General features: G+C 36.8%; 2 protein-coding genes across 2 annotated transcripts in view; one reads left to right on the forward strand and one right to left on the reverse strand.

The window, feature by feature from the left end:
- The window catches only part of LOC134806925 (C-type lectin domain family 2 member D), a 78,875-nt gene extending 54,126 nt beyond the window's left edge, over nucleotides 1–24,749 (forward strand). The window contains exon 5 of the mRNA XM_063786312.1: nucleotides 21,881–24,749. Within this exon, the coding sequence (XP_063642382.1) occupies nucleotides 21,881–21,911 (31 nt within the window). The 3' untranslated portion in view covers nucleotides 21,912–24,749. The remainder of the gene's footprint in view (nucleotides 1–21,880) is intronic.
- On the reverse strand, nucleotides 1,794–22,255 carry CLECL1 (C-type lectin like 1). The gene is given in 4 exon segments (XM_063786329.1): nucleotides 1,794–5,412; nucleotides 11,287–11,456; nucleotides 21,901–22,060; nucleotides 22,063–22,255. Coding segments are annotated over 4 exon segments (507 nt in total). The 5' UTR covers nucleotides 22,222–22,255; the 3' UTR covers nucleotides 1,794–5,394.
- Nucleotides 24,750–26,617: the final 1,868 nt, after the last annotated feature.

Here is a 26,617-nt window from a genome sequence, read left to right on the forward strand (position 1 = left end):
GGCACTGAAGAAGCCAGCCACACCCCCATCTCACACCCTGCAAGGGGATAAGGGAACTTTTCCCATTTCACATTCAAGCCAGAACTGTTAAGAGAAACAATGGGTAATTTTCTGGCTTATACTTATTCTGGGTTCCAGAGAAGGTTGGTGTTCTGTTTCTACCTTCAGAATTGCATTGGCTACTTAATCTAAAAGCTTTGGTCAAACAAGCTGATTGTGGAGTTAACTGCTCTTCATTAAAGCTACTTAGAGCTTTTCCACTTCATATTATTAAGCTTCTGTGAAAATTTTGCTTTTGCCTGGTTTCAGAGAGTAAGTTATTTAAAAAAAAAAAAAAAAAACTCTTCTTAGTTTTCACCGTACTCAACTATCAGTAGAATTTCACATACTTGATTGCTTCCTCCCTGATATTCTTTCTTTAAAAGAAACCCTCTCCCCACCCCAGATTATTATTATTATTATTATTATTATTTTGCAATGGTCCTTCTCAGCTTTCTTTTGTGGTTCCTTTTCCTTTTTCCACCCCCTAAAATTTGGAATACCCCAGTCCTTGTACCTCTTCTTATCTGTGCTTACTTCCTAGGCAATGTCTTCTGGTCTCATCTATGGGCTGCTAACAATCACATTTATTTCTCTAGACCTAGCCTCTCCCCTGACTTCCAGCCTAAAGTATCTAACTGGATTCCTGACATTCCTACAATGATAGTTAATAGGCACTTTACACTTAACATGACTCAAGCTGAAAGCCTAGTCTTTACTTCATGCAAGCTTCTCCCTCAGTATTATCATTATCGAATACATCTTACTAGTTGATTTTCATTTCATATTACCTATCCAATACATCTAGATAAATTTAGAGTATATCCAGATATTCTCTACCTTTTGAGGCCAGTTTAAGACCAGCTTGGGCAACATAGCAAGACCCTATAGCTTACTTTTAAGGTAAAGATATATCTACCTTAAAAATAGCTGCCAACCCAAACTAAGCCATTTTCATTTCTCACCAGATTATTGTGATAGGCTCTTGACCAGTGTCCTTGTACCTATCTCCTCATCCCCATAGTCTATTCTGCACACATTATTTAGAATGAATTTATAAAAATGTAAGTCTAACGATGTAAGTCTTTATGGCAAATTTTCAACTACCTATCTCACTCAGTAAAACATGAAGGTTTCCCTGTGGTTCACAAGTTACTATATGATGAGGCTCCCATGTACTTCTCCAAACTCACATCTTCCTACAGTTCTTTTTAGTGCCTGTTGCACCATAATACTGTTCTGCTTTAGCCAAGCATGAACAATGCAATCTACAAATGAGATCTGTTTTATTTCTTTCTTTACAATCTGTATGCCTTTTATTTATTTTTCATGTTTTATTGCACTAAATAAAACTTCTATTGTGATATTCAATAAAAGTGGCAAGAGTGGCCACCTTGCCTTTTTTCTAATCTTAGGGAGAAAGCATTCAAATCTTTCCCCATTAAATATGAGGTTATCTGTAGTTTATTACAGGTAGTCTTTAACAAATTAAGGTAATTTCTCTTTTATTCCTAGGCTTCCAAGAGTTTTAATCATAAATGGTTGCTGAATTTTGCCAACTTGTTTTTTTAATCGATTGATACAATTACATAAAGCTTTTTTATGTAAGTACAACTATTAATAAAACCCAGAATCAGAAGACTAAAAAGGACCCTGCCATCTATTGAAATGTTTAGACAAATTAATAACTATATGAGAAACAAAAACTATATTGTAGCAGGATGAGCCGCAGACAAAACCTCTCAGACACCAAGTTGGAGAAGGAAGGGCTTTATTCATCTGGGAGCATCGGCAAGCTACTGCCTCAAAATCTGAGCTCCCCGAATGCACAATTTCTGTTCCTTTTAAGGGCTCACAACACTAAAGATTTCACATGAAAGGGTCGTGATTGATTTGAGCAAGCAGGGGGTACATGATAGGGACTGCATGCACCGGTGGTCAGAGAGAAACAGAACAGGGCAGGGAGTTTCACAGTGTTCTTCTATACAATGTCTGGAATCTATGAATAACATCGGTTTCTAAGTTATGAGTTGATTTTTAACTAATGGGTTTAGGCCAGGCAGGCCCAGGCCTGGTTTCGGGCCTGGTGCTGGGCTGCCTGTCTTTGGTTTTACTTTCTTGTTGTTTTTTTCTTAAAACAGGTACTGAGTATAAAACAATATAAAACAACATGAGAGGGTCTCTCTCTTCCCTCATTTCCCCCATTTGAGACTCTCACTTTTTATTAGGGGAAGTTCTCACTCTTATTTTTGCTACTTATGTCTTTTTGTGCAATAGATCGATAGTGATTTATATAGTATGCTTGTGCTGAAGCATTTTGGTGAACTAAGGTAGCGACAAAGTTTTTTATCATTTGGAGAAATACAGGTGTCAGACAAGGGAGCAGTAAGCAAGTTCCTATTACTATTATTACTCTTATTGGAAGAGTTTTAAATCTTCTTATTGCTGGGAACCAATTTCCAAACATGGCTCCTGGATTGAGTCCGTGCCACACTTCCATGGGTACATGTGCCAGTTTTGTTATATCTTTAACTATGTCTTTAACTACTTGCCTTTGATTATCTATGTGTAGACAGTAATTAGTAAGGTTAAATTTCTTATAGACCTCTCTTTTAGCTGCTAGTAAGTAGTCGAGAGCCAATCTATTTGATAGATAGCATTTCTTCATAAGAGTCTCTTGCCGGGCAAAAACAGTCAAAGCTCAACTGGTTTTATTAGTAATAATTTCTAAAACAGCTTGTAACTGTATGATTCGGTTGAGCATGTAGATGGGGGTTTGATATCTTCATGAGCCATCTTGTGCATAAGTGGTGGGTCCATAGTATTGTATGATTTTTTCAGGAGGCCATTCATTATCTTTCTAATCACCTATGGCTATGCTTCTTTTTTCGCGGGAAGCACAGACTGGGAAGCCCAGAAGTTCACCTGTTTTTATGGGCAGTAAGAAGAAAGATGGCTTAATGGTGCCAATTACACAGCTACCTGTCCACTGATCAGGCAGCTTAGCATAAGCTCTGTGTCCACATATCCAGTATAACCCAGTGGGGGCCATCCAGTCCTGGTGGAATTCTGGGTGGGCCTAAACAGCCTGCAGCTTTGGAAATTTACTGAATGGATTTCTTTCTGTGTAATTGGAACTCCACCATGTAACTGTTTTTGTGGTATCATTATACAGCTTTTGCCTAAGACAACTAAGCTGCCTTACAGGATGAGTGAATCCTTTTCCTTCTCTAGCTATACAATACTGTCTAATAATTGAGACTTTTAGAACTTAAAAATTGTCAGGGTGGTTCTTTTGGGCTGGAAATTCATCAGGAACTGGGTCTGTAGGAACTAATTCTCGGGCTACTTATGGCCATTGATCTCTTATTACAGTTTTTCTACAAACATAACATGGAGTGACATTTAGAGACTGGGCTACATGCTTGGCTAACTGCAAAAACAAATTTCCGGTTTTTCCTGGAGTCTCTGGTACTGGCACATTTAGTTTATCATAGAAAGTCTGAAATACTGGTTCTGGAGAGCATCTTTGAACCTCTCCTTCTATTAGGATATTTACACTAGGATCTAGTCCTTTTCTATCAATGCCTAATGTTACATATTTTCCTTTATTCTACTTTGGGTCTGAGGGATTTGTGATTATCAATTCTAAAGGGCTGCAGCTCCCCCTCATGCAGGAGGGGCTGACTTTTCCTTTTTTGGAGCCAAACAGGATCTTTTTTATCTTCTTTCTAAGTAGCCTAAATGAATGACACAAGACAAGTATTGACACATCTCACATAAATATGATTCTTGACAGATGTACTTATTTTCTGCTGCGTAACTTTTTTTCTAATCTAGAGAACCGCATCTTAACCTATGCTGTTTACTATTAATAGCAGCACAGGCATCAAATTTTAAGGTTACATTTTTGGGGACCCCTTTTTCTTCTGTTCTAGCTATTACTTTACTTGTGTCACTTAGAGAACGACTAGTTCTTAGTCTTACTTCAAGGACTGTGATCATGGGAGGTTCAAAGGAGTCATAGCACACATCGGGCTGGTCACTTCCTGGATTACATACTTTGTACTGGGTGTTACTATACAAAGTTTCTCTTTGGAGTCCCTAGGCATTCATAATAGCTATAAAATAAAAAGATTGTCTTAACTTGTCCTACCTCAGTGACCTGATGTATGCACTGAAGGCAGTCCTCTGTGTGGGAAGAAGTATTGGAAGCTTTTACCACACAGGTCTAGCTCTCATTCACAAATTTTTGGTTTTTTCCTCCTCTACCTCCAGCATCCACTCTCCCAGCTGACACTCCAGAGGTCCAATTGCCATCCCCACCCACTGCTGAGCTCTCTCCAGTTCTGGCCTTTATTCTATCTTCTTATCCTGACCTCTCTTTGGAGGCCTTTCATCATTGGTTCCGATATTGGCTCTGACTCTCCCTCACCATCTCAGTTTTTCTCATTTTCTCATAATGTCACACTGGGTCCGGTTCCTGCAGCGCTCCTTTTACTCACATCATTGGCCTCCTCTCTGCCATCACAGGCCCCTCTGACATTGGCCTGCATATTTTCACTACTTTTTTCCCTCCTGCCCACAAATTGCCTTGTATCTTCTGCCTTCAAAGACTTTCTGGCCCCTGGTTTCCACTCATCCATCATGTGTTCTTAGTTCACCTTCACAGTTGACTTTCTTATCTTGGTTACCAGGGCCTTCTCTGCCATGAGTCCTTGCTCCCCACATCTCCTTTCTGGCTCACTCTCACCACTGTGTTTCTGCCCTCCCAGCCCTTTGCATGACTGAATTTCATATTCTTGTGGGACTGTCTTCTGCCCTCACAACTTGCCTTTTCCATGCTTTTCCTGGAGCAGGAAGGCCTAGGATCCTGTTCCTATATCTGTGTCTCACTCTGTCTCTGGACACCTTCTCTCATAGTATTGTCTTCTCGCCAAACTTGGTCATCTCCATTTATCCCACTGATTCATTTTTCTTTTATCTGCTATCACCAATCACTCTTCCACATCCTCCTTAGACTTCACTGTATCTCCGACTAACACTGACTCTGACTCAAACAGGGCACTGCAACTTGATGAACACTGTCCCAGAGAGTTTATCTCCAGATAATTCTATTGATTGGTCTTGAATTTCCCAATATCCTGGAAATTGATTGTCTATTTCAGCCATCTCCTGGCGGCTGGTGGCTGCCAAGAACTTGTCCCATCCGTCTTGCTCAAGCTGGGATATCAAGCAGAGCTTTGTTCTCTTCATCAGAGGCCTCTTCCTGAGAAGACCCCAGACACAGACATATGGATGCCTGTAGCCTCTGTCTCCTCAGCACTGAAGTCTAGGAACTTCTATATGCATATGTCAAAAAAGATTGGATTTCTAGATTTGAGAGGAGAAAGAAAATAATGAGATATCATTCCCAAAACATTTGAGGCAAAACTACTGAATGGATTATTATGGGACCATCCTAGAATCACTTGCTAGACTCCATCTTAGAATCACATGAGGAGTAAACCACACCCCCATGTCCTTCTGTGAACGGGATGTAAACCAGAGCACTGACACAGCTCCAGCAGGGTCTGAATCCTAAGAACCTGGTGAACCATTAGCAGCATGAACGATGTCAAGTATTCTAGTGTCCATCCCTCTACCCAGCAAATCCTGTATGATTATTGTTCCTGGAAGTATTTCTGTGTTTTAAAATAGCTTAGTTTGAAAATTAGTTCAACAAGACTGGGTGCGGTGGCTCATGCCTGTAATCCTAGCGCTTTGGGAGGCGGAGGCGGGCAGATCACGAGGTCAGGAGACTGAGACCCTCCTGGCTAACACGGTGAAACCCCGTCTGTACTAAAAATACAAAAACTTAGCTGGGCGTTGTGGCACGCACCTGTAATGATGATGGCCGTAATGAGCAGAAACCCCGTAGCAGTCCAGGCAATTATGTCAGAGAGACAACCTATTGCATATGTTCTAAGACAGGTTTTCCCCCAGTGCTAATGTTTTGGAATTGGAAACGTCTTATCAATGACTTGCAGTAGTTTAATTGGCAACTTTATTTTTGCTTTCTAATTGATATTAATCTTACACCTTATAATTGAAAGGACCTTAGATTCACTAAAAGAAGTAAATATTTATCTTGTTTAAGCTACTTTTGCTTCTCAGTCACCTACAGCTGAATTCACTTAGCATATTAAGTTATATAGCTGTTTGCTGGAAAATAGTAATTAGGCATACAAGTGAGATAATAGCTTTCTTGCATGAACTACCTTTGTACTATGTTAAAAACAACCAGTTGACTATATTTGCCTGGGTCTATTTTGAGCCTTCTTTTCAGTTTCACTCATCTATATATCTCTCCTTTGACAATTCTACCCAATCTTAACGAACTTAGCTTTACAGTAAGACCTGAAATTGAATAGTGTAAGTCTTCCATTCTGCTTGCTTTGGGTTTAGCTTGCTCTTCTTTTTCTGTTTTTTTTTTTCTTTAAGTAGATGCTTGGATTATAAATTCTACATTATCTCCTTTTCAAATATAAGCATTCAATATTATACATTTCCCTCTAAACTCTGCTTAAGCTAAAATCCATTAGTTTTGATGCTTTATATTGTTATTTTTATTCAACTCAGAATACGTTTTAAAAATTTCCCCTGATTCTTCCTCTTTGGCCTATACGTTATTTAAAAGTCTGTTGTTTAACTTCTAAATATTTAGGCATTTTCCAAGTATCTTTCTTTTATTAATTTCTAGTTTAATTTTATTATGATTTGGGATATACATTTTGTATGATATTTATATTTTCCACATTTGTAAATATTTTCAGATTTTTATGTCCCCAAATATGATCCACATGAATATTTCGTGTGCACTTGGAAAGAATGTACATTCCCTGTCGTATAGAGTTTCCAATAATGTCAATTAAATCTAGTTGGTTGATATTGTTGTTTAGTTCTTCTGTTTCCTTACTACTTTTTTTTTTGTCTATTAGTTTAATTAGTTACTTAAAGAGGTGTTTACATCTCCAGCTACAATTGTGAGTTTGTCCATTTCCCCTTTCAGTTCTGCAGTCTTTCCCTTGGTGCATGCACATTTATAATTGACCCTTGTTATGGGCTGTGGGGCCCAGAGAGTGGAATATTATGGGCTGAATTGTACTACTCCAAAATTCATATTTTGAAGTCCTAATCGCCACTATCTCAGAATGTGACTCTATATGGAGACACAACCTTTAAAGATGTAATTAACTTACAGTGAGGCCATTGGGGTGGGCCCTAATCCAATCTGATAATGTCCTTACAAGAAGAAGAAATTTGGATACACAGAGACATCAGAGATGTACACACATTGAAGAAATGCCATTTGAAGGTACAGCAAAAAGGTGATCAGCTGAAAACCAAGGAGAGATGCCTCAGAAGAAACCAAACCTGCCAACAACCTTGATCTTGGACTTCTAGGCTTTAGCTGTGAAAAATAAGTTTCTATTGCTTTAGCTACCTAGTCTGTGATACTTTATTGAAACAGCCCTAGCATATTAATACAACTCCTTTATTATTATGGAATGTCCCTCCTTGTTCTCAAGAGTGTCTTGGGTTTTTGTGTGTGTGTCTTTTCATATACCTCTTACATGTTTGTTGAAAGTTGTACATCTTCATCTTGTGTAGGACAGTGGGAATTGAGTTAAAATGCTTTTGTACTTGGAAATGTGCACACAGGTCCTTCTCCTAGGTCTTTAATGTGGGGTTTGAGTTAATCATTAAGAGTTAGAGCCAGGTGCGGTGGCTCATGCCTGTAATAGCAACTGTTCATGAGGGTGCCGTGGGAGGAACCCTTGAGACCAGGAGTTTGAGAACAGCCTAGGCTGGGCGTGTTGGTTCACGCTTGTAATCCCAGTGCTTTGGGAGGCCGAGGCAGGCAGATCACAAGGTCAGGAGATCGAGACCATCCTGGCTAACATGGTGAAACCCCGTCTCTACTAAAAATACAAAAAATTAGCTGGGCGTGGTGGCGGGCGCCTGTAGTCCCAGCTACTGGGGAGGCTGAGGCAGGAGAATGGCGTGAACCCGGGAAGTGGAGCTTGCAGTGAGCCAAGATCGCATCACTGCACTCCAGCCTGGGCGAAAGAGCGAGACTCTGTCTCAAAAACAAAAACAAAACAAAGAGAACAGCCTGGGCAACATAGCAAGATGCCCATCTCTAAATAAATAAATAAGCAGAGTGTGGTGGTGCATGGCCTTCTGGAGGCTGGGGGGGTGCATCCCTTGAGCCCAGGAGTTCAAGTGGGCTATAATCACATCACTGCAGTCAGCCTGGGTGAGAGAGAGTGAGATCCTGTCTCTAAAAATACAACCAAACTAAAAAGAGTTGGTTTGGGTTTGTGATTTGTTCTTGCTGTGATTATCCTCATTGTTTCACACACTTTAAATTCCTGTAATGATAGCTGGTGTCTAATCTGGAGATTTGTTTGCCAGAAAGATGTCTTCTTCATCCTGGGCATTTTAGTTTCCATTTTCACAGTGCCTTGGAGAAGATTACTTGGCACATTCTTATTTCTCTTCTGTTTCTCTTCCAGCAGCATTCTCTTTTACTCCTTTTCTGAAAATGTTATCTTGGTAGTGCAAGGCAGTGAGTGGAAGGGGTGATGGCTGTTCTCACTATGACTCAGTCTTAGGCAATGAGTGAGTGCCTGTAACGTTAGTGCCTGGCCTGCTCAGGTCTCTGCCCCTACCCTGGATATAGTCGTTGGTCCAGTGTTTATTCCTGCCCCTCTTACAGGAGCAGATTTTGTGTCTTGGCACTTTCTCCCACCTGCAACGATGTTCCCCCAGTTCCCTAAGGGCAGAAATGTTTGTTGCCCTTCTCCCCAGCACACACAGTAGGTCTTTTATTTTATTGTGTAGATAGCAGATAGGGGAGAAGGTACTCTGTGGAATTTCATGCCACCTCTGTATTTTTTTTTTTTTTTTTTGAGATGGAGTTTCGCTCTTGTTGCCCAGGCTGGAGTGCAGTGGCTGCGATTATGGCTCACTGCAACCTCCGCCTCCCAGGTTCAAGCGATTCTCCTGCCTTAGCCTCCCGAGTAGCTGGGATTACAGGCATCACCACCACACCCGGCTAATTTTGTATTTTTTAGTAGAGACAGGGTTTCTCCATGTTGGTCAGGCTGGTCTCGAACTCCCGACCTCAGGTGATCTGACCACCTTGGCCCCCCAAGTGCTGGGATTACAGGTGTGAGCCACCGCGCCCAGCCGCCACCTCTGTATTATCACTGTTTTCTCTCTCCAGGTCTGCATCACAATGGACATGAAGAATTTCTGCTTCTCTCCAGTCATTTCTGTGAGAGTCTGGTGGAGTTTGTAGAGAAATAGCCTGGGAGAGGTGGTGGGATTTTCTAATTTCTGCAGACCCCAGGAGCTTCACACTGTTCTGCCACCCTACACTTATCCCTGATCCATCTTTCAATTATCCTGGCTGAATTCTTACTGGTATCTGGTGTTGGATTTGCCTATCCTAAATAAGTAAGGATGTGTTTCCTCTCTCTCACATGTGCCTATCACCATAGATTTTGGCCAGCTGGTTGTTCTACAGAGTTCATTCTTCAATGGATTTGAAAATGTTGAGAAGTTAATTTGGCTATTTTCCATTATAGAAGGGGTAGCAGCATTTCTTTGAGATATCTGCAACATGGAAATGAAAGCCACACATCTCCCTTACTTCTTTTTATGCCTCTTTCCCTGCCCCTCTGCCCTCCTTCTCCTTTTTCCTTCATACTTCTTATTTTATTTGCCATATGATGACACTTGGATACCCTAGATGGACTAATAATCCTTTTTTTTTTTCCACTTTAGCTTTAACTTACTTGAGAACTTGAGAATAATTGCTAGAAAATGATTTTATATTTATTGGAGTAAATGTTCTTCTGTAACATATTTTATCTGTTTTTTACTTTTCTTTTTTGGGAGATGTTTAGAAAGGGACATGCTTATGCAAAAATCATACACTAATTCCTTTTAGAGTCTTGTTTATTCTTGAAAGGGAACAATTGTGTCTGACTCATATATTTACTTAGGAATGATGTGAAGAGGTAAAGCTTAAACTGGAGGAAGTAAGTTTCCGTTAAAATGTGTTGTCTTAGATCACCGTTCTCCTAAATCTGGTTTACTGTTTGCTGAGAGACATGTTTTTCTGCATTTTCACATTTTTCCCTTTGACTGTGAGCAGGAGATATATGAGATTCTTAGTGAAGTCATTCATTGCGCAGTGGCTCCAAGCTATTATTTATTGTTGATTCTTTAGACAACACTCTTTTTAGATGCTTTTTAGTTACTCCCTGCTTCCTCTTTCTTGTTCATTAAAATTTGCTCTAGAAGAACAAACAAAGGTCTCTTATCAATTCCTAATTCCATCCTTGATTTGGCTCATAGTTTGCTGCGCCTGACAGAGCCTTACAGTTTGACATTTGGGGTAACACTAGTTTCACTGAAGATATTAATAGTTTACTTCTCTTTTAGTTTCTCTTGGTGTGGATTTCTGTGACACTCGGGAGGGACTTCTTCCCTCAGATGTCTCAACAGCTGCCCTTTTCTAAGTTCTTTCAGATGGCGCATGTTCAACCAGGTTTGCAAAGCACTGCTAGCCACAGGGTTTGCAGAAACTGAGCTATTGACATAGCTTGTGATTCTAACATACTGAGCCCCATGAGAACCCTTATTTAATATTTGTAATTTAACATGTACATTGACCTTATCACTGAGAAGGTTTAAAATAGTGTCCAACCTTCATTCAGCAAAACTTCAATTTAAATTAAGGCAGAGTTAGCTAAATGTTAGCTATCCTCTGGAAATACTAAATCTAAGTAAGAGATACTGTTCTGCCTTCCCTTTCTCACAACATCATCCTTAATTTCAGCTGCCATGATATCTGGCTACAGCCTTTATGAGCATTGCAATAAACATGTGTGCTGAGATCATATACTCAATTTCTTAAGTTTTAAAATGAAATCTGCTAAGAAGCAATGGTCCCTTGGAGAGAAGAGCTTGGTATAAAATATAAAATGAATTTCACCTCCTCCTAGCCAGAAAAAAAAAAAAAAAACCTCAAAGGTAATCATGTAATTCAACAATTCATTCAACTAATATTTGTATAGTTAATAACACATGAAGTTGAAACTTTTTTTCACAGACTTTTGCCAAGTTTGTAGGACAAAAAATTCACTGCCAGTGTGGGGGATGCTGTCACCTCTAAATGTTAAATCTCACCATAGCAGTAATGTCTTGAATCACCATGAGATATGAATTTTTTATGGCACAGTCATTTTGACTTTTGTTCCAAGATTTCTTAGTTTCAGCAATCCAGTAACATTTTCCCTTATGCACCTTCCAGTTTTTGGCAGGACATGATTTATGGACAGTAGAAAAGTTGAAAGAAACTGGAAGAAAGGAAGATAAACAATTAAAATCAATGTAAAACTGTATCCTAATAATGTATACTAATTGAAGGGTCTCAAATTTGGTTATATTATGTGCTAAGCTTTCTTTGAAAAAAGTATGTGCTTTGTTCCAGGGTACATTTGAAAAAAAATTAAAAGAATTGAAGTCATGTGTATATTCATTAATTCATTCACTCATCCATCCTTTTTCCATTTAATTTATCCTTTTAAAAATATATCATGTTTTCTATAAGCCAGGAAATGCACCAGACACTAGGATAAAACAATGAACATCCAAGCTTCAAGGAACTAAAAACTTTAAAGGAAGAATAGAAATTAGAAATTTTAATTAGTTGTCTACTAACACATCAGAAATGTTGGGAGTTTATATCACACTAGTATAGTTATTCACAAGCAAAATTTGTGCTATAGGTAGTCCCCCAAAATCAAATAGGTTCATCTCTACTATCACACAAAAGGATCTTGACATCTAAAAATGTGCTCTTAACAGCTAGTTCTAATTTATAATATTTCCCAGCAAAGTTAGATGATGATACAGGGTATTCTAGATATACCAATAATTTAGTATTCCTGTAAATAAATATTCTTTACACACAGAGACAGACAGACAGACACACACACACACACACACACACACACACATGACCTGAAGCCATTGAAGAGTAAACAAAGCCAGACAGATTCTAGAGGGGAGATGACACTTCAAAGAAGGTATGGCAGGGCAAAAGTTTATCATTTTTACAATTGTTAGCCTTAGGCCAATTGTAGTCCCATGTAGAGTGAGTAAAACATCATTTAAAAACCTGCAGCCTTTCTCACCTGAATAACCGGAGAACAGAGTTAAGAGAAACCACAGATGCTGAAAATGAAGAATCAATTCCATAAAATCAAAAAACATAGAGGGGGTGCTCTAACTTGTGTGTATAATTTTTTTCCCCAAATCTCTGACTGATGCAAGCACAAGCCAGGTTATGGTAAGAACAAGACAACCGAACTGAGACTTGACCTGCTGCCCCAAAGATAGAGATTTAAATTTAAGTCCAACTACACCAATTGCTTGCTAAGGAAGGAAAATTGGCCAGGTGCAATGGCTCACGTCTGTGATCCCAACACTATGGGAGGCTGAGGCAAGCAGATTGCTTGAGGTAAGTTTGAGACCAATCTGGCCAACACAGCAAAATCCCATCTCTACAAAAAATAAAAAAAAATTGGCCGGGCGCAGTGGCTCACGCCTGTAATCCCAGCACTTTGGGAGGCCGAGGCGGTTGGATTACGAGGTCAGGAGATCGAGACCATCCTGGCTAACACAGTGAAACCCCGTCTCTACTAAAAATACAAAAAATTAGCGGGGCGAGGTAGCGGGCGCCTGTAGTCCCAGCTACTCGGGAGGCTGAGGCAGGAGAATGGCGTGAACCCCGGGGGGCGGAGCCTGCAGTGAGCCGAGATCGCGCCATTGCACTCCAGCCTGGGTGACAGCGAGACTCCGTCTCAAAAAAAAAAAAAAAAAAAAAAAAAAAATTAGCCAGTCATGGTGGTGTGTGCCTGTAACCCCAGCTACTCGGGAGGCTGAGGCAAGAGACTTGCTTGAGTCTGGGAGGTAGAGGTTGCAATGAGCCCAGATCATGTCACACTGCACTCCAGCCAGGGTGACCCAGCAACTCCATGAAAAAAAAAAAAAAGAAAAAGAAAAGGAAAGAAAGGAAAATAAACACTTTCACTTTTTTTGGAGGAATATGTGAGAAAACACAGACTTCTCGATATAACTTTTACAATGTATAGTATATAATCTCAAATGCCTTACATGAAAAACCAGAAAAATATGACCAATTCTAAAGGAAAAGGACAATCAATGCAGCTCAATATAAGGATGATGCGGAAGTTAGAAGTATCAGGCAAATATTTTAAAGCAGCTGTTGTAACTGTGCTTAATGACATAATAGAAAATCTGCTTTCAAACGATGAAAAAATAGGATACCTCAGCAAAGAAGGACAGTAGGAAAAAAGCCAAATGAAATTTAGAATTGAGAAATATAGTAAAACATTTTATATAAAAACCGTCTCTGGACATACTTAAAAGCAAGATTTAACAGGAAAACAAGTTAGCGAACTTGAAATTGTCCAATATGAAGAAAAATGTTGGATAATTTTCAGATCCTCAAGGACTTGTGGAATAATATTGAAACATATGACATACATAGAATTGAAGTCCCAAAACTTAAGAGAAGAGAAAGATTAAGCCAAAACAAGTTGAAGATACAATAATTGAAATTTTTTCCAAATTGCTTAAATCCAGAAATTTTCACTTTCAAGAAGCTCAGCAAAACCTAAGCAGGTAAATATTAAGAAATTCATATGTATGAATAAGTTAGTCAAACTTAAAAGCCAAAGATAAAAATCTTGAAAACAGTTTTTGTGCATTACCTGCAAGAAAGCAGTTATACAAAAATCCCTCATCCTCATTATAAACTATGGGGGCTAGAATACAGTAAAAAATATCTTTAAATTGTCAAAGGAAAAAGTAACTGTCAACAAAGTATTCTATATCCAGTGAAAAATCTTCCAAAAATTGTGGCAAATTTAAGGCATTTTCAGAAAATGAAAAGAACCCCTTGACAGCAGATAATCACTATAGCTAATGTTAAAGGAAGTTTTTCAGGCTGATGCGCAATGTTTCTAAATGAGAACTTGAATATTCAAGGAAGAACATAAAAAATGGCAAACATCTGGATAAGCATAAAAGTATAAGGTAAGAAACATATCTTCAAAAAACATTTGGTCTTGCTTACAAATTAAGTTCATACTGTTGCCTAGCTTATAAAGTTCTTTCTCAGACTGATATAATGCACCTAAATCAAACCCTTTCTGAGTAAGTGTATAATTATTGCAAAAGATAGAGCAACTATGTAGCTGAAAAATTTTAGGACACATTTAATGAAAACTATAAAAACTACAGTTTCACTTCTCTGATAGACTAGATACCTGGAAGCAGTGTTTCACAACCATTTTGATATCATAGAATATAAAAAATAGATTTCTAAAGTAGAACAAGATAGATAAATAATAGTTTATTTATAGTCTGTCAAATAGCAACTTGGATTTGTATAGCTCAGGAACTTCAAGGCATAAAACGTGTCAGGGCATGCAAAGAAACAACTTTAGGAGAAACAACACTGTTGTTTCTTTGAAGATGTTTTCACTACAAGACAATTATAACCTGAGATAATTAGGTTAAACATATTGCTTTCTTTGTAAGAAATGAGGAAATCACTAAAGGAAGGCACTTAGTTAGAAGCAGAATGGGGAGCAGCATTTGGTAAATGAGTTCAAAGGGCAAGGTGGCCCTTCATGGTAATAAATCTATATATTGGTGCTGAGATTCTAAGAATAAGCTCTTGGTTTACTGAAAGGTGATGGGATAAATCAGTGAGCCTTTCATCAGTCTGAAACTTTAAAAAGGGCCTCAAGACATCCAAGTCATTAGCTACACCCTGCCCTCTTACAGATGAAAATGCAGTTAATCTCTGGAAGAAATAATCTTTAATTTTTCCTTATGAATCCCATTATTGAGGTCAACCAAATTTTTAAAAATCATCAAATATTTCAGGAAACAAGCCAACATATCAGTAGGAAATACAAAGAATGAATTTGGTCACCAAGGACTTTAGATATTTAAATAATCCTATGTATTATAAAAAAATAATGTTTAAATGGTTTTAAGAAATAAAAGAATAAAAACATCACATCACAACAACAAAAAACATCAAAAGCCAATAAGTTTGAAAATACATCCCTAGAATCAAAAACTGTTATCATTGAAATTAAACACTCAGTGAATGAGAGCAGATGAGGAAAGCAGCAGGAAAAGGGATAATTAGTGAATTTAAAGATATATCTGAAAATATTGCTAAGAATTCAGCACAAATTGACAGGGACAAAATGTGAAGTTAGGTGAAATGGAGGATAGAAAGCAAAGGCCCACTGCACATCTAATTTGAGTCCCAGAAGGAAACAAAGAGAAATTAGAGAAAGAATTTGGAATGGTGGTTGAATAGATCGACTACGTTTTACTTTACATATTTTAAGTCCATTTTGTTATTTTAAGATAAACACATTTAGATTTGGTGTACTTTCCTAATCAATTGAAAGTAGAACCTTAGGAGAGGTAACTTACACCTCTATAACAATAGAATAAGGGTAAGAAAACAGATTTGGAAGCATTTAAAGCCAGAGCTTTATTTATTATCTCCCTGTGTCACAGGTATAAAGATTACAAGAAAGTGCTTTTGCTTTGGGGATAATATCTCACAAAGTTAAGAAAAATATTAACTTATATTGTACGAGATAGTCTTTAGATTGTGGTTGAGGGAGCTTGGGAACATCAAAGTTCCCAAAGACTTTAAACACCAATGTAAACTCTTAATTAATCCCCAGAATTTGAATCTAGTTTATAATTTGGACATGGTAAGTCATTCTAATATAATTGTTTCTGGATGTTATAAAAAGATATATAATATTTTAATACAGAATTAAAATGTAAATTAAAAAATTAAAATCAAATAACCTAAGAAAATACAAAGGCCATCTAATGACTTTTAAAATATGCAAATACATTCACATGAGAGAGCAAAAGAAAGACTAACAAAATTAGCATTTACATTTTTAAATATGTAATAACGTTAAAAAATTGAAAAACCATCTGCAATGACCATGAATTTTAAGAGGAAAGAAATTTTAACCCCAACCTGTGCTTGCACATACTCCAATAAAAAACAAAATAAAATACAATTATTTCAATGAAATACTTTTAAATTCATTTAAAACTCATTGTATAAGCTCATTTGTCTCATTTTGCCTTGGCCCTTTACATGTTAATATTTTTATCAGAATTGTAATGAGTCCATGAAAAGCAATGATCTAAACCATCTGTCTATTGTGATAGAGAAGTTTCTCCTCTATTCAGATATCATCAAAGAAAATCAAGGCTACTGTTCATGCTTGGTTACTCAGGAATTTGGCAATACAAACTAATATTACCTACTGAGGTGATTGTTCCAGATTTATTTTCCCCAGTACAGTTTTTCTCTTTTGGCTCATTATACAATTTAGTATTGGATAATGAATAGTATGTCATGCAGTGTTGAACTAGACAACTAATGAAAGAAGAAACATGTTTTTCTAATTAGATACAAAGCACAAAACCATTAGTCTGTAGTTATTCCATGAAGTCCAATGATATGGAAATTCCATATCAAAAGTTAAATGATTAAAAATTAAGAGAAAAACATAACTACTCTTTCCAAGATTTAGAGTCTCCTTTGCACTCTTATTAACCTTAGCAATGTTAACTTTAAGAGAATTGGAAAAAATATGACCAGAAGAATAAGCACTTGAATTTTTTCCTGGAGCTGTCATAATTACTTTAATAAGGACAAAATGTCCAGCTCTGGATATGACTCATATTTAGATCATTTGTGTTTAGTGAGTGCCTATTAATTATATCAGGTGTCACCTGGTTGATGTTTTGTATGTTTTGGTTTTGGTTAATGATTTGTTCCTTTGAGATTCTGCATATAAATGCTGCATATATGAGATAGAGTTAGCCCAGAGTAGTTTTTTTCTGCAACGAAGAAAATATTTGTCTTTCTGCTGGCCATTTAACTGAAATTATCTTTGATAATTTATAGTCTCAGAACAATGTATATTAGGTTATTAGTATTGACCATCTAAAACCACATAAACACATCTGAAAGTAATAAAAGTAAATATTTAATAGTGCTTGCCATTTGCCAGGCATTAACACAAGATACCATATTCAGAATATATTTAATTCATTTAATGTATTAAATATATAATCTCTAATTCTTATGTTGATACATCATACTTTTAATCCTTCAACATATATACATCATAATATAGTGCATCCAATGCAAGAATTTTATTAGTGATGTAGCTGGGATTTGAAAACAGGTCCTGGGTCTCTAGAGTATCCGTGAACATTGTTGCCTTCTAGAGAAACTTTTTAAGAAGATATTTTTATCTTTGAAATCTATTAGTAACACATCAATTTTAGTAGCAAAAAAATCTATTTTACTAAAAAACTATTTTAGTAACAAGAAAATCTATTGCCTTCTAAAACATAATGAAAAGTAGTATAGTAGGGATTTTTAATGCTAATTATTTTTGCTCCCCCAACCCCATTTTATAGCCCTAATTATGCCATTGGCTAGTTACATTAAAGTAGTTAAACCACTTATCCCTCTGGGCTTCAGACTGCTCATCTAAACTAGACTTTGCTGATTTCTGGAGTCCCTTCTAGTTCTAAAGTTCTACAACTCTGCTTATTTATTTGTAATAGATAATGCCATTCATAATTACTAACATAATTCTCTAAGATTCAGTGACATAGACACTGCATTGACCTTTTCTAGGGTTTAGTTTAATCTGGAAGCCTGAATTACTTGGAATATATATAATCTGTATATCATCTCTGTTCTACAGATATTTGTAAAGAACTTTTCCCCAAGCGTTTATTCAATAAAACATTAAAATAATGGCCATATGAATAGTTGGGCTGTGTTTGGCTATGTCCAAAGTACATTAGTATAAATTTATAATGCTCAATGGAATTGATTTATTTTAGACAAATTTCTCACCTGTTGACACAAGATTGATGATACTTAGGAGTAGCAGATATGAATAAGCATACACAGAAAGACAAGTCATAATTTAATTTGCTTCCTTCTGAACATGGTTTCAGAGACATCTGTGTATATCCCAATATCAAACTGCACCAGGAAATTCACTGCATGGTCTTGATCATAAAATAAGCAACTAATCTTGCCATCTCTTTTCTTTATCATTGAGATGAATTTATAATGTATATTTTATCACATGGTGAAATTCTATAGAAAATCTCTAATTTTAGTTGTGTATCAAATTTTACACTTTTTGTGAAGTTGTACCATATTGTTTAGGAACCATTTAAATAGCAAACACAGTTACAACAAGTTAGGAGAAAAATAATACCCTGAGATGAATAAATAATATTACTAATTACTTACCCAAAATATTCAGTACAATTACTATTACCAGAAGGATAATATGATTGCACATCCAACGTTAAGAACAATTCCATGGTGGTGAGAATCTACAAAACTGAATAGATTTCACTAGTAAACCCAGCAGGTGGCTCCTTAGATGGTAAGAGGTAGGAGAGGGCCAAATAAACTTTCTCACCTATCATGTTCCTGAGTTACTTTCCTTCGAAATATGTAGACCCAGCTTCTTTTTTTTTTCCACACAAAACACACATATGCGAGTATTCTCCGGTTTGAATAAATATGAATTTTTCCTTTTGGTTTCACTGTTTATATTCCCCAGTATTGATCTTACTTATGATCACTGTCTGTGTCTCTGGGTTTTTATATAAGACTGTGAAACCCTCAAGATTCTCTAATAAGCTTATTGACAGCACCCACTTATTTGAGCTGATCTTTTCTGTTTCTCCTCTTATATAATGTATCCATTTCCTGTGATATAGCATTGTAATTCCATAAAACCACACATTTAAACATAAAAGAAATGTTAGAGATTATTTTAACGCAATACCCACGTGTTAAAATGGGGATATTCAAGTTCACAGTCACACAGTTACTTGAGAGCAGAGCTGATAGCTAACCTCAGGTCTCTTGACTACCAGACTAGCGCTGCCTTCAGTATCCACACTTCTCATTGCATCTGAAGTACTCAAAAGATAATAAATAAACCAAATAAAAGAAGTTGTACTTTTAGCTTTAGGCTGAAAGTTTAAAACAACAGTCTCTGGTACATAAAAGTTACAGTACATTGTTTCCACTAGACATGTGACCTAAACACACAATACACTGAGAAAGTACTGAAAATAGCTGACATTGAAATATAATCATATCAAGACTAAATGGAAGTTTATTTGGTAGATTATTATTGAGTGCATTGTTTTATGTGCTGATTATTATTGCTATTAATTAAAACATCTTTAATAGGAATTTGTTAATTTTCAAAACATTAAAAGAAGTCCACATATTTTCACTCATCAGACAAAACAGTCAAAATTGTGGGAGTCAAGTCAGTCACAGAAAGAATGTGGTGATGTCACTACACGTTTCTTTTTCTTTCTTTCTTTTCTTTTCTTTTTTTTTTGGATAGGCTTTTGTTCTGTTGCCCAGGCTAGAGTGCAGTGGCATGATCACTGCTCACTGCAACCTCCACCTCCCAGGTTCAAGCAATCTTACTGCCTCAGCCTCCTGAGTAGCTGTGAATACAGGCACGTGTCACCATGCTCATTTTTAAAATTTTTGGTAGGCATGAGGTCTCCCTGTGTTGCCCAGGCTGGTACCAATCTCATGGGCTCAAGCGATCCTCCTTCCTCGGCATCCCAAAGTGTTGGGATTACAGGCATTAGCCATTGTGCCTGGCCACTACACATGTTACTAATATGACGAACTGAAATTATGGATCCCTAAATTTAGTAGAATAAAATTTCAGATTTCATAAAAAGACTAACATAAAAGATATTGATCATTCTTTTAGGCCCCCTAAGTAAGATTTAAGCAAAGCATAAATTTCTGGGATATTCTCAGTTCAAACACACACTCTCACTGATGTCCTGCTAAGCTTCCTGATGACATTCCTTTATGCTTTACATCCTGGAGAACCAATGAGCATACATATATACATTCATCGTCTAATGAGATTCATTTATTTATTCAGCCATTTATAAATTATTTTACTTATCAAGCATCTGTTAATTTCCTGCTCTATATTTAGTACGGTGTGAGGTGCTAGAAACGCAAAGATTAATAGATTATGTAGAAAGATTCAGCATTTTATGAGGCTCTGAAATGGTAAGGAATATGACAACCTTTAGGAGAAAAGAAAAGGCCAATAGCCAGAGCAAAATCAGTGAAAGGTATGAGGTTAGAAGAGATCAGGAACAATTGTGTAGGACTCTGCATGTAAGACAACAAAAATCTAATCTATCCAACAGCTCTTTCCCTCGATGATGAAGTGACACATGAGAACAAAAGTTGCGTTTATCTAACACCCACACATATACAGCACAAGAACAATATGATATTTGACTTCTGGTCATAAACATGACTATAGGTAGGTAATTTAATCTTCATATAGTTCGTTTTCTCATTTTTAGCATTCTAAGATTGAACTAGATCACATTAAAAGATGTTGCCCCACATCCCTAAACTGGGAAAAGAATAAGGTTTTATTTATAAAAGTTCAAACCATAGACAGAAAGGCAATTAAACCCTGGAATGCAGAATCAAAAATACTGGTTTTGTTGCTTAAACTGAGTAAAATAACCTCTAGAAAAAGAAACTAACTACAGGACATTTTTGAAGCATAGGGGAATGAGAGTGCAGTTCTAGTCCATGTTATTTTTCAAATTATGTTTCACTATTTCATAGGAAGTGAAAGTGCCTAAGCTGGAAGAAAAGAAAGCAAGTTAGCCTCTGCTGGGTAAAATAGAGAGGTAAGGTTTAAAATAAGAAACAAGATGCTTTTACAACCAGAAAAGGACACACACTAGATTCCTTTGATAACTATAAACTTATGAAAATATAAAGAAGAAATACATTCCTTGGAAATACGAACAAACAAAGTAGCAGATTCATTCCACAAGGGCAAATACAAAGGAGGAACTTTAAATTATTTAAAACACCTACATAAACTCTATGCTACAAAAATTCTTACCCTAGAGCAGAGAATGGAAATGTAACAAGACAGAGAAATTTCCTTAATACTTCAAAGAATAGAAAAGACACTGGTTATGAAAATCTATAATTTTTGAGGGGGTTTGGTGATGAAGGCACCATGTTAAGTTTAGGCATATGCTTATCGCCTCTGATTCCAGAAATATTCAATTACCTAGTCATTAATTCCAGACTTTATAAAATTAAATCTAACATTTCATGTTTTCTTAAGTTTACATTTTTATCCTATTGATATTGTAAAAGAATAAATAACAATATGAGTAAATTGCCACAGGTATTTTTCCCAGTGGAGATGAATTTATCACATTATGTTAAAAGGTCAGATTTGAATGAGAGTGAGCAAAGCTGTGGAGCAGAAAGGGGTGATCCCGCTAGAAGCTGCTGTGTGAATATAAACATTCATCACGAGAAATCAAGAAATAGAAAGGCTATGAAAACAGAAGCAAAGTTCTACATATTAAAACCAAAGTGGCAATTTATTTTATGAACAGACATTTTGCTTCATTAAAAACATTCGCTCTTATTCTTAGCATTCAATGAATTTTGCTTTGAATCCAATCTCCTCTTTTCAGTTTGGCAATTAGAGACATAAGAAAGAAATAAAGGAGATAACTAGTAAAATCTTAATTCTCAAAGGCACCCTAAATCCAGCTTACCAGATCTCTGAAGTGGAAATGCGAGTTCTAACGGGGGAGTCCGAACAGTTTTGATGTCAGCGTAGACTACATCTCCAGCCATTGCACAGACCAAAAAGAGAGAGAAGACCACAAATGATGTCCCACTGAAGGGACAATCATATTTCTGCAAAGAAACTTCTGGTAAGTTAAGTAAATTGAGATGGCAAATTTCCTTCTGCTCCCCAAGTGGGTGGTGGACTTCCTCCATGAATAAATGACAAAACCAATGCGTTCAGTCTTACTAATCAAGGTAGCAGATTTCTCGAATACTTGTATGACATGGAAGAAATTACTAACCATACAGTAGGTTCTCGTTTTTCAGTTAGTTTTCTGCCTAAACTTGAAATGCTTTTAACTTTTATTAATACCACAGAAGATATCTCACCATTTTCTCCTGTAGGCCACTTCCTCTTTTAGTTCAGGCATATATTCTCTGGCGGAAACTCTGAATTTCCAGCATCTTCTCCAAAGTAGGATAGCTATTTGGGAAACAGAACAAGAAAAAGAAGGGATTTTATTATGAAAGTTACAGAAAGGGGCCCTATGTCTTTTATCCTCCTCTCTAAATGCATTGTATTGTCTAGATAATACCTTAAAAATTCTGAAAGCTATTTGCTTTCCTGTATGCTTTATAATATTAACATTAAACTGAGGTAAAACATGAATTATGCAGAGGACTTCTGAACTAAAAAATATATATTTAAGAAACAGAAATAACTCTGTTAAAATAATTCAAGGTAATGACATAAAAGAAAAAAAACTAATTTTAAAATGAGGTGTTCAGAAATTTACCATCGAATACAACATAGCAAACATAGATTTTATCTCCTATTTCTTCTAAAATTCCACTAAAATTGAATTAAGTGAATAAAAATTTGTTAGTCTAAAACAATAACACAGAGGCTCAGGGTCCTATTAGTTGATGAAAAATTTCAACTAATTCCTGGAAAATGGAGAGTAGATGGAGATGTGATCATTGATGAAGAAGTAAAATCAGAGAAAAATGCAGCCAACACCATACAGAGGGAAATAATGGAGGAGAGCCTAGCTACCTGTGAAACTGTCATAGGACATAGAAATGTCAGATATGAAAAATGGCAGGATCCATTAGCTTATGACTAGTAGATTAACTGGAAATCTGCATATGGAAAAACTGGTTTTTTCAATACCCACTCAAGTGCATTCTGCAGAATTAATCTAAACTGCAGTCACTCCATCCCTACCCCTCATCCAAGAAATTTAACTTAGGTTAATTAAATAACTAGAGAACAGATCCTGGCTTTGTGGCATTTAGGGATCCCTCGTATAAAGACCAACTTCTGACCCTGGATGAGGCTTGAGCACCGACCTCTGTCTCTTAAGACTGCATGACACTCTCTCCCTTTTCTGGGCTGTTCCAACTGTTTGTATGTGACTAGACAATACCTACTACATACATGAAAAACTGACTTTTAGAGGTTTTATTATCTGCAGGTGGTTGCATAACCAATAATTTTTTTTTTTTTTTTTTTGAGACGGAGTCTCACTCTGTCACCCAGGCTGGAGTGCAGTGGCGCGATCTCGCCTCACTGCAAGCTCTGCCTCCCGGGTTCATGCCATTCTCCTGCCTCAGCCTCCCGAGTAGCTGGGACTACAGGCGACCGCCACCACGCCCGGCTAATATTTTGTATTTTTAGTAGAGACGAGTTTCACCGTGGTCTCGATCTCCTGACCTCGTGATCTGCCCGCCTCAGCCTCCCAAAGGCATAACCAGTACATTTTAAGAGTGATAACTGAGTTCTAAGTCCATGCCATAATTCAATTATGCTGTCTAGATTTTGAGGGTAAGACTCACATTTTATTATTTTTATTTTCATCACTTAGTTTTGTGTGAAACATAACAGCCGCTCAGTAATTATGTGTTGAATTACCAAATCAGTTATGCTATGCTGAATGTTATAATTAGGCTATAACAGTTTTCCAGAATGAGAATAATCATTTTTCACTAAAAAGTAGACTTTTATTCATATGAAAAATATGACTGATGGGCCAGGTGCCCTGGCTCATGCCTGTAATCCCAGCACTTTGGGAGGCCGAGACGGGCGGATCATGAAGTCAGGAGCTCGAGACCAGCCTGGCCAACATAGTGAAACCCCATATCTGCTAAAAATATAAAAAATTAGTCGGGCGTGGTGGCGCACGCCTGTAATCCCAGCTACCTGGGAGGCTGAGGCAGAAGAATGGGTTGAACTTAGGAGGCAGAGGTTGCAGTGAGCTGAGGTCGTGCCATTGCACTCCAGCCCTGGAGACAGTGCAAGACTCCGTCTCAAAAAAGAAAAATATGACTGATGATCTAGTCATATAAAAGTAAAAAAATTACTAGCATGTAGAGTATTAAAAGAGTGTTAAAAAATTAGGGTAAGTATGTCAATTTCTGCCATGAAAAAGGCAGATGGGATTCAGCAGATCAATTTTGGGAATATTGCAAACTGAGTAATATTCATTTTTTCAATCCATAAATACAGAATCTCTCCTTTATTTAGATATTCCTTAATCTATTTCAGAAATGGTTTGCATTGTTCACAGAATAACTCTTCCACTTCTGTTATTAAACTTATTCTTTATTTTATTATTTTTGATGTTATTGTAAACAAAGATTTTTCTAAATTTCGTTTTTGGATTGTTCATTGCTAGTCTGTAAAAGCACTACTACTATTTTATATTGATTTTTATCCTGTAATCTTGCTGAACTTGTTTATTACCTCTAATTTTTATTGCTGTTGTGAATGTTTTAGGATGACATGATATGCAAGATCATGTTATCTGCAAATAAAGACAGTTTCACTTCTTCCTTTCGTATTCTTGTTTTATTCCCTTGGCAAGAAACTCCAGCATGATGCTGAATAGAAGAGGTGAAAGCAGATCTACTCCATCATTTTCACCAATATCATCCCCAGGTTGGGTTATCAAGGACTGGCTTTGCAGCATCAGGGCAACGAGTCCTTGTTATGTACAGCGTGAAGACTTAGTTAATGAATTTAAAATCACCAACGTTTATTTTTACACAGTTCTATCATACGCGATATATATATATTTTAATACTTTAGACGGAGTCTCCCTCTGTCGCCCAGCCTGGAGTGCAGTGGCGCAATCTCAGCTCGCTGCAAGCTCCGCCTCCCAGGTTCACGCCATTCTCCTGCCTCAGCCTCCCGAGTAGCTGGGATTACAGGTGCCCACCACCACGCCTGGCTAATTTTTTGTATTTTTAATAGAGACAGGTTTTCACCATGTTAGCCAGGATGGTCTCGATCTCCTGACCTCGTAAACCACCCGCCTCGGCCTCCCAAAGTGCTGGGATTACAGGTGTGAGCCACCGTGCCTGGCCTATATGTTATATTTTTTTTTAACAAAGGTTATCCTATTATATTTTCTCTCTGTGTTAGACTTGCTTAAATTAAAATTTACATGTGTATTGATGGACCACAGGTCATATCCAAATCTGACTTAGACACAGACACATAATTTTGAGATCCTGGAGGTGAAGATAAAGACAATAATTGCATAGAAGTATATTTCTCTTAATGGAGGGGCTTCATGTTTATTTATGTATATGTTTTCAGTAGTGGTTTGTGTCGTTCAGTTTTTGAAAAGGAAGGTTTTTTTATATTTAGTTTGAAAAGAAGAATGTGCTTACATAGCCAATACTAAATGCAGTCATAAAAGTGTTTTAACATCTTTGTATGTTTGTTTCTTCATTTCTGTCACTTCATGGTACTTTTAAAAAATTTACACAGTTACTTGTTATTGTTCATATTTTCTGTTTCTTGGCATGTTGAATAATTCCTGATTAGATGCTGGATATTATGATTTATGTTTACAGATGCCTTGATGTTGTGGTCTTTGCTTAAAGCATGTTATGTTGGTTGTCTTCATTTAAAGACTATCAGGCAGTTAATTTACCTTACATGGAGATAAGTTTCATAATTTTGAAACCTGTTTTTAATTTTTGCTACGTATGAACTCATCTCACCTCCTCTTCAGGGATAGTTTATTCCTGCTACCAAGGTCTGATCTTTCTGAATGGCCCTGGTGATTACTGATGACAGCACAATAAGAGATTAAGTGTTAACAGCATTAAAATGTCAAAGATGCAGAACAGACAGTACAGTGTACTAAATAATTAACGACATTTTGGGGGAGGCTAAGAAAAAGGAAGTTGTGCACTTCCAAAAAGAGGAAATATGTTCTAAAATAAAGGGTAAAATATTAACTTAAAAGAAATCAGTAACTTCAAATGTAGATTTAAAACATTGAGGTTTACACAAAAGTGGAGGTACCAGTATTCTCTAGCTAGTAAATGATATCAAAGGTAACTCAGAGACATTTAGTTGTAAGCACATAAATTTGCTTAAGAGAGTTTTGTTAACAAAGACAAGTTACATGGGAGAGAGCAAAAGAGAGAGAACAGTTTTCAGTAATTTGGCTGGAAAGAGTTTTATTGTTCTTATGTACCTGAAGTATAGTTGGACTGAATACAAAAGTTGAGATCTGTTATCAGATTTCCTCTGAATTTTAGTTGCACTTTCTGCCAGATGACATAATTGTTGAAAAACACAATATGATTTTGATTTCTGATCCTGTGTCTGAGGCCTAACTTTCCTATCTGGAGACTTTCAGAATCTTGTATTTATTCCTACAATTCTGAAATTCTGCAGTG

This window comes from Pan troglodytes, chromosome 10 (assembly GCF_028858775.2).
Source record: "Pan troglodytes isolate AG18354 chromosome 10, NHGRI_mPanTro3-v2.0_pri, whole genome shotgun sequence".
In the NCBI taxonomy this organism is placed as follows: domain Eukaryota; kingdom Metazoa; phylum Chordata; class Mammalia; order Primates; family Hominidae; genus Pan; species Pan troglodytes.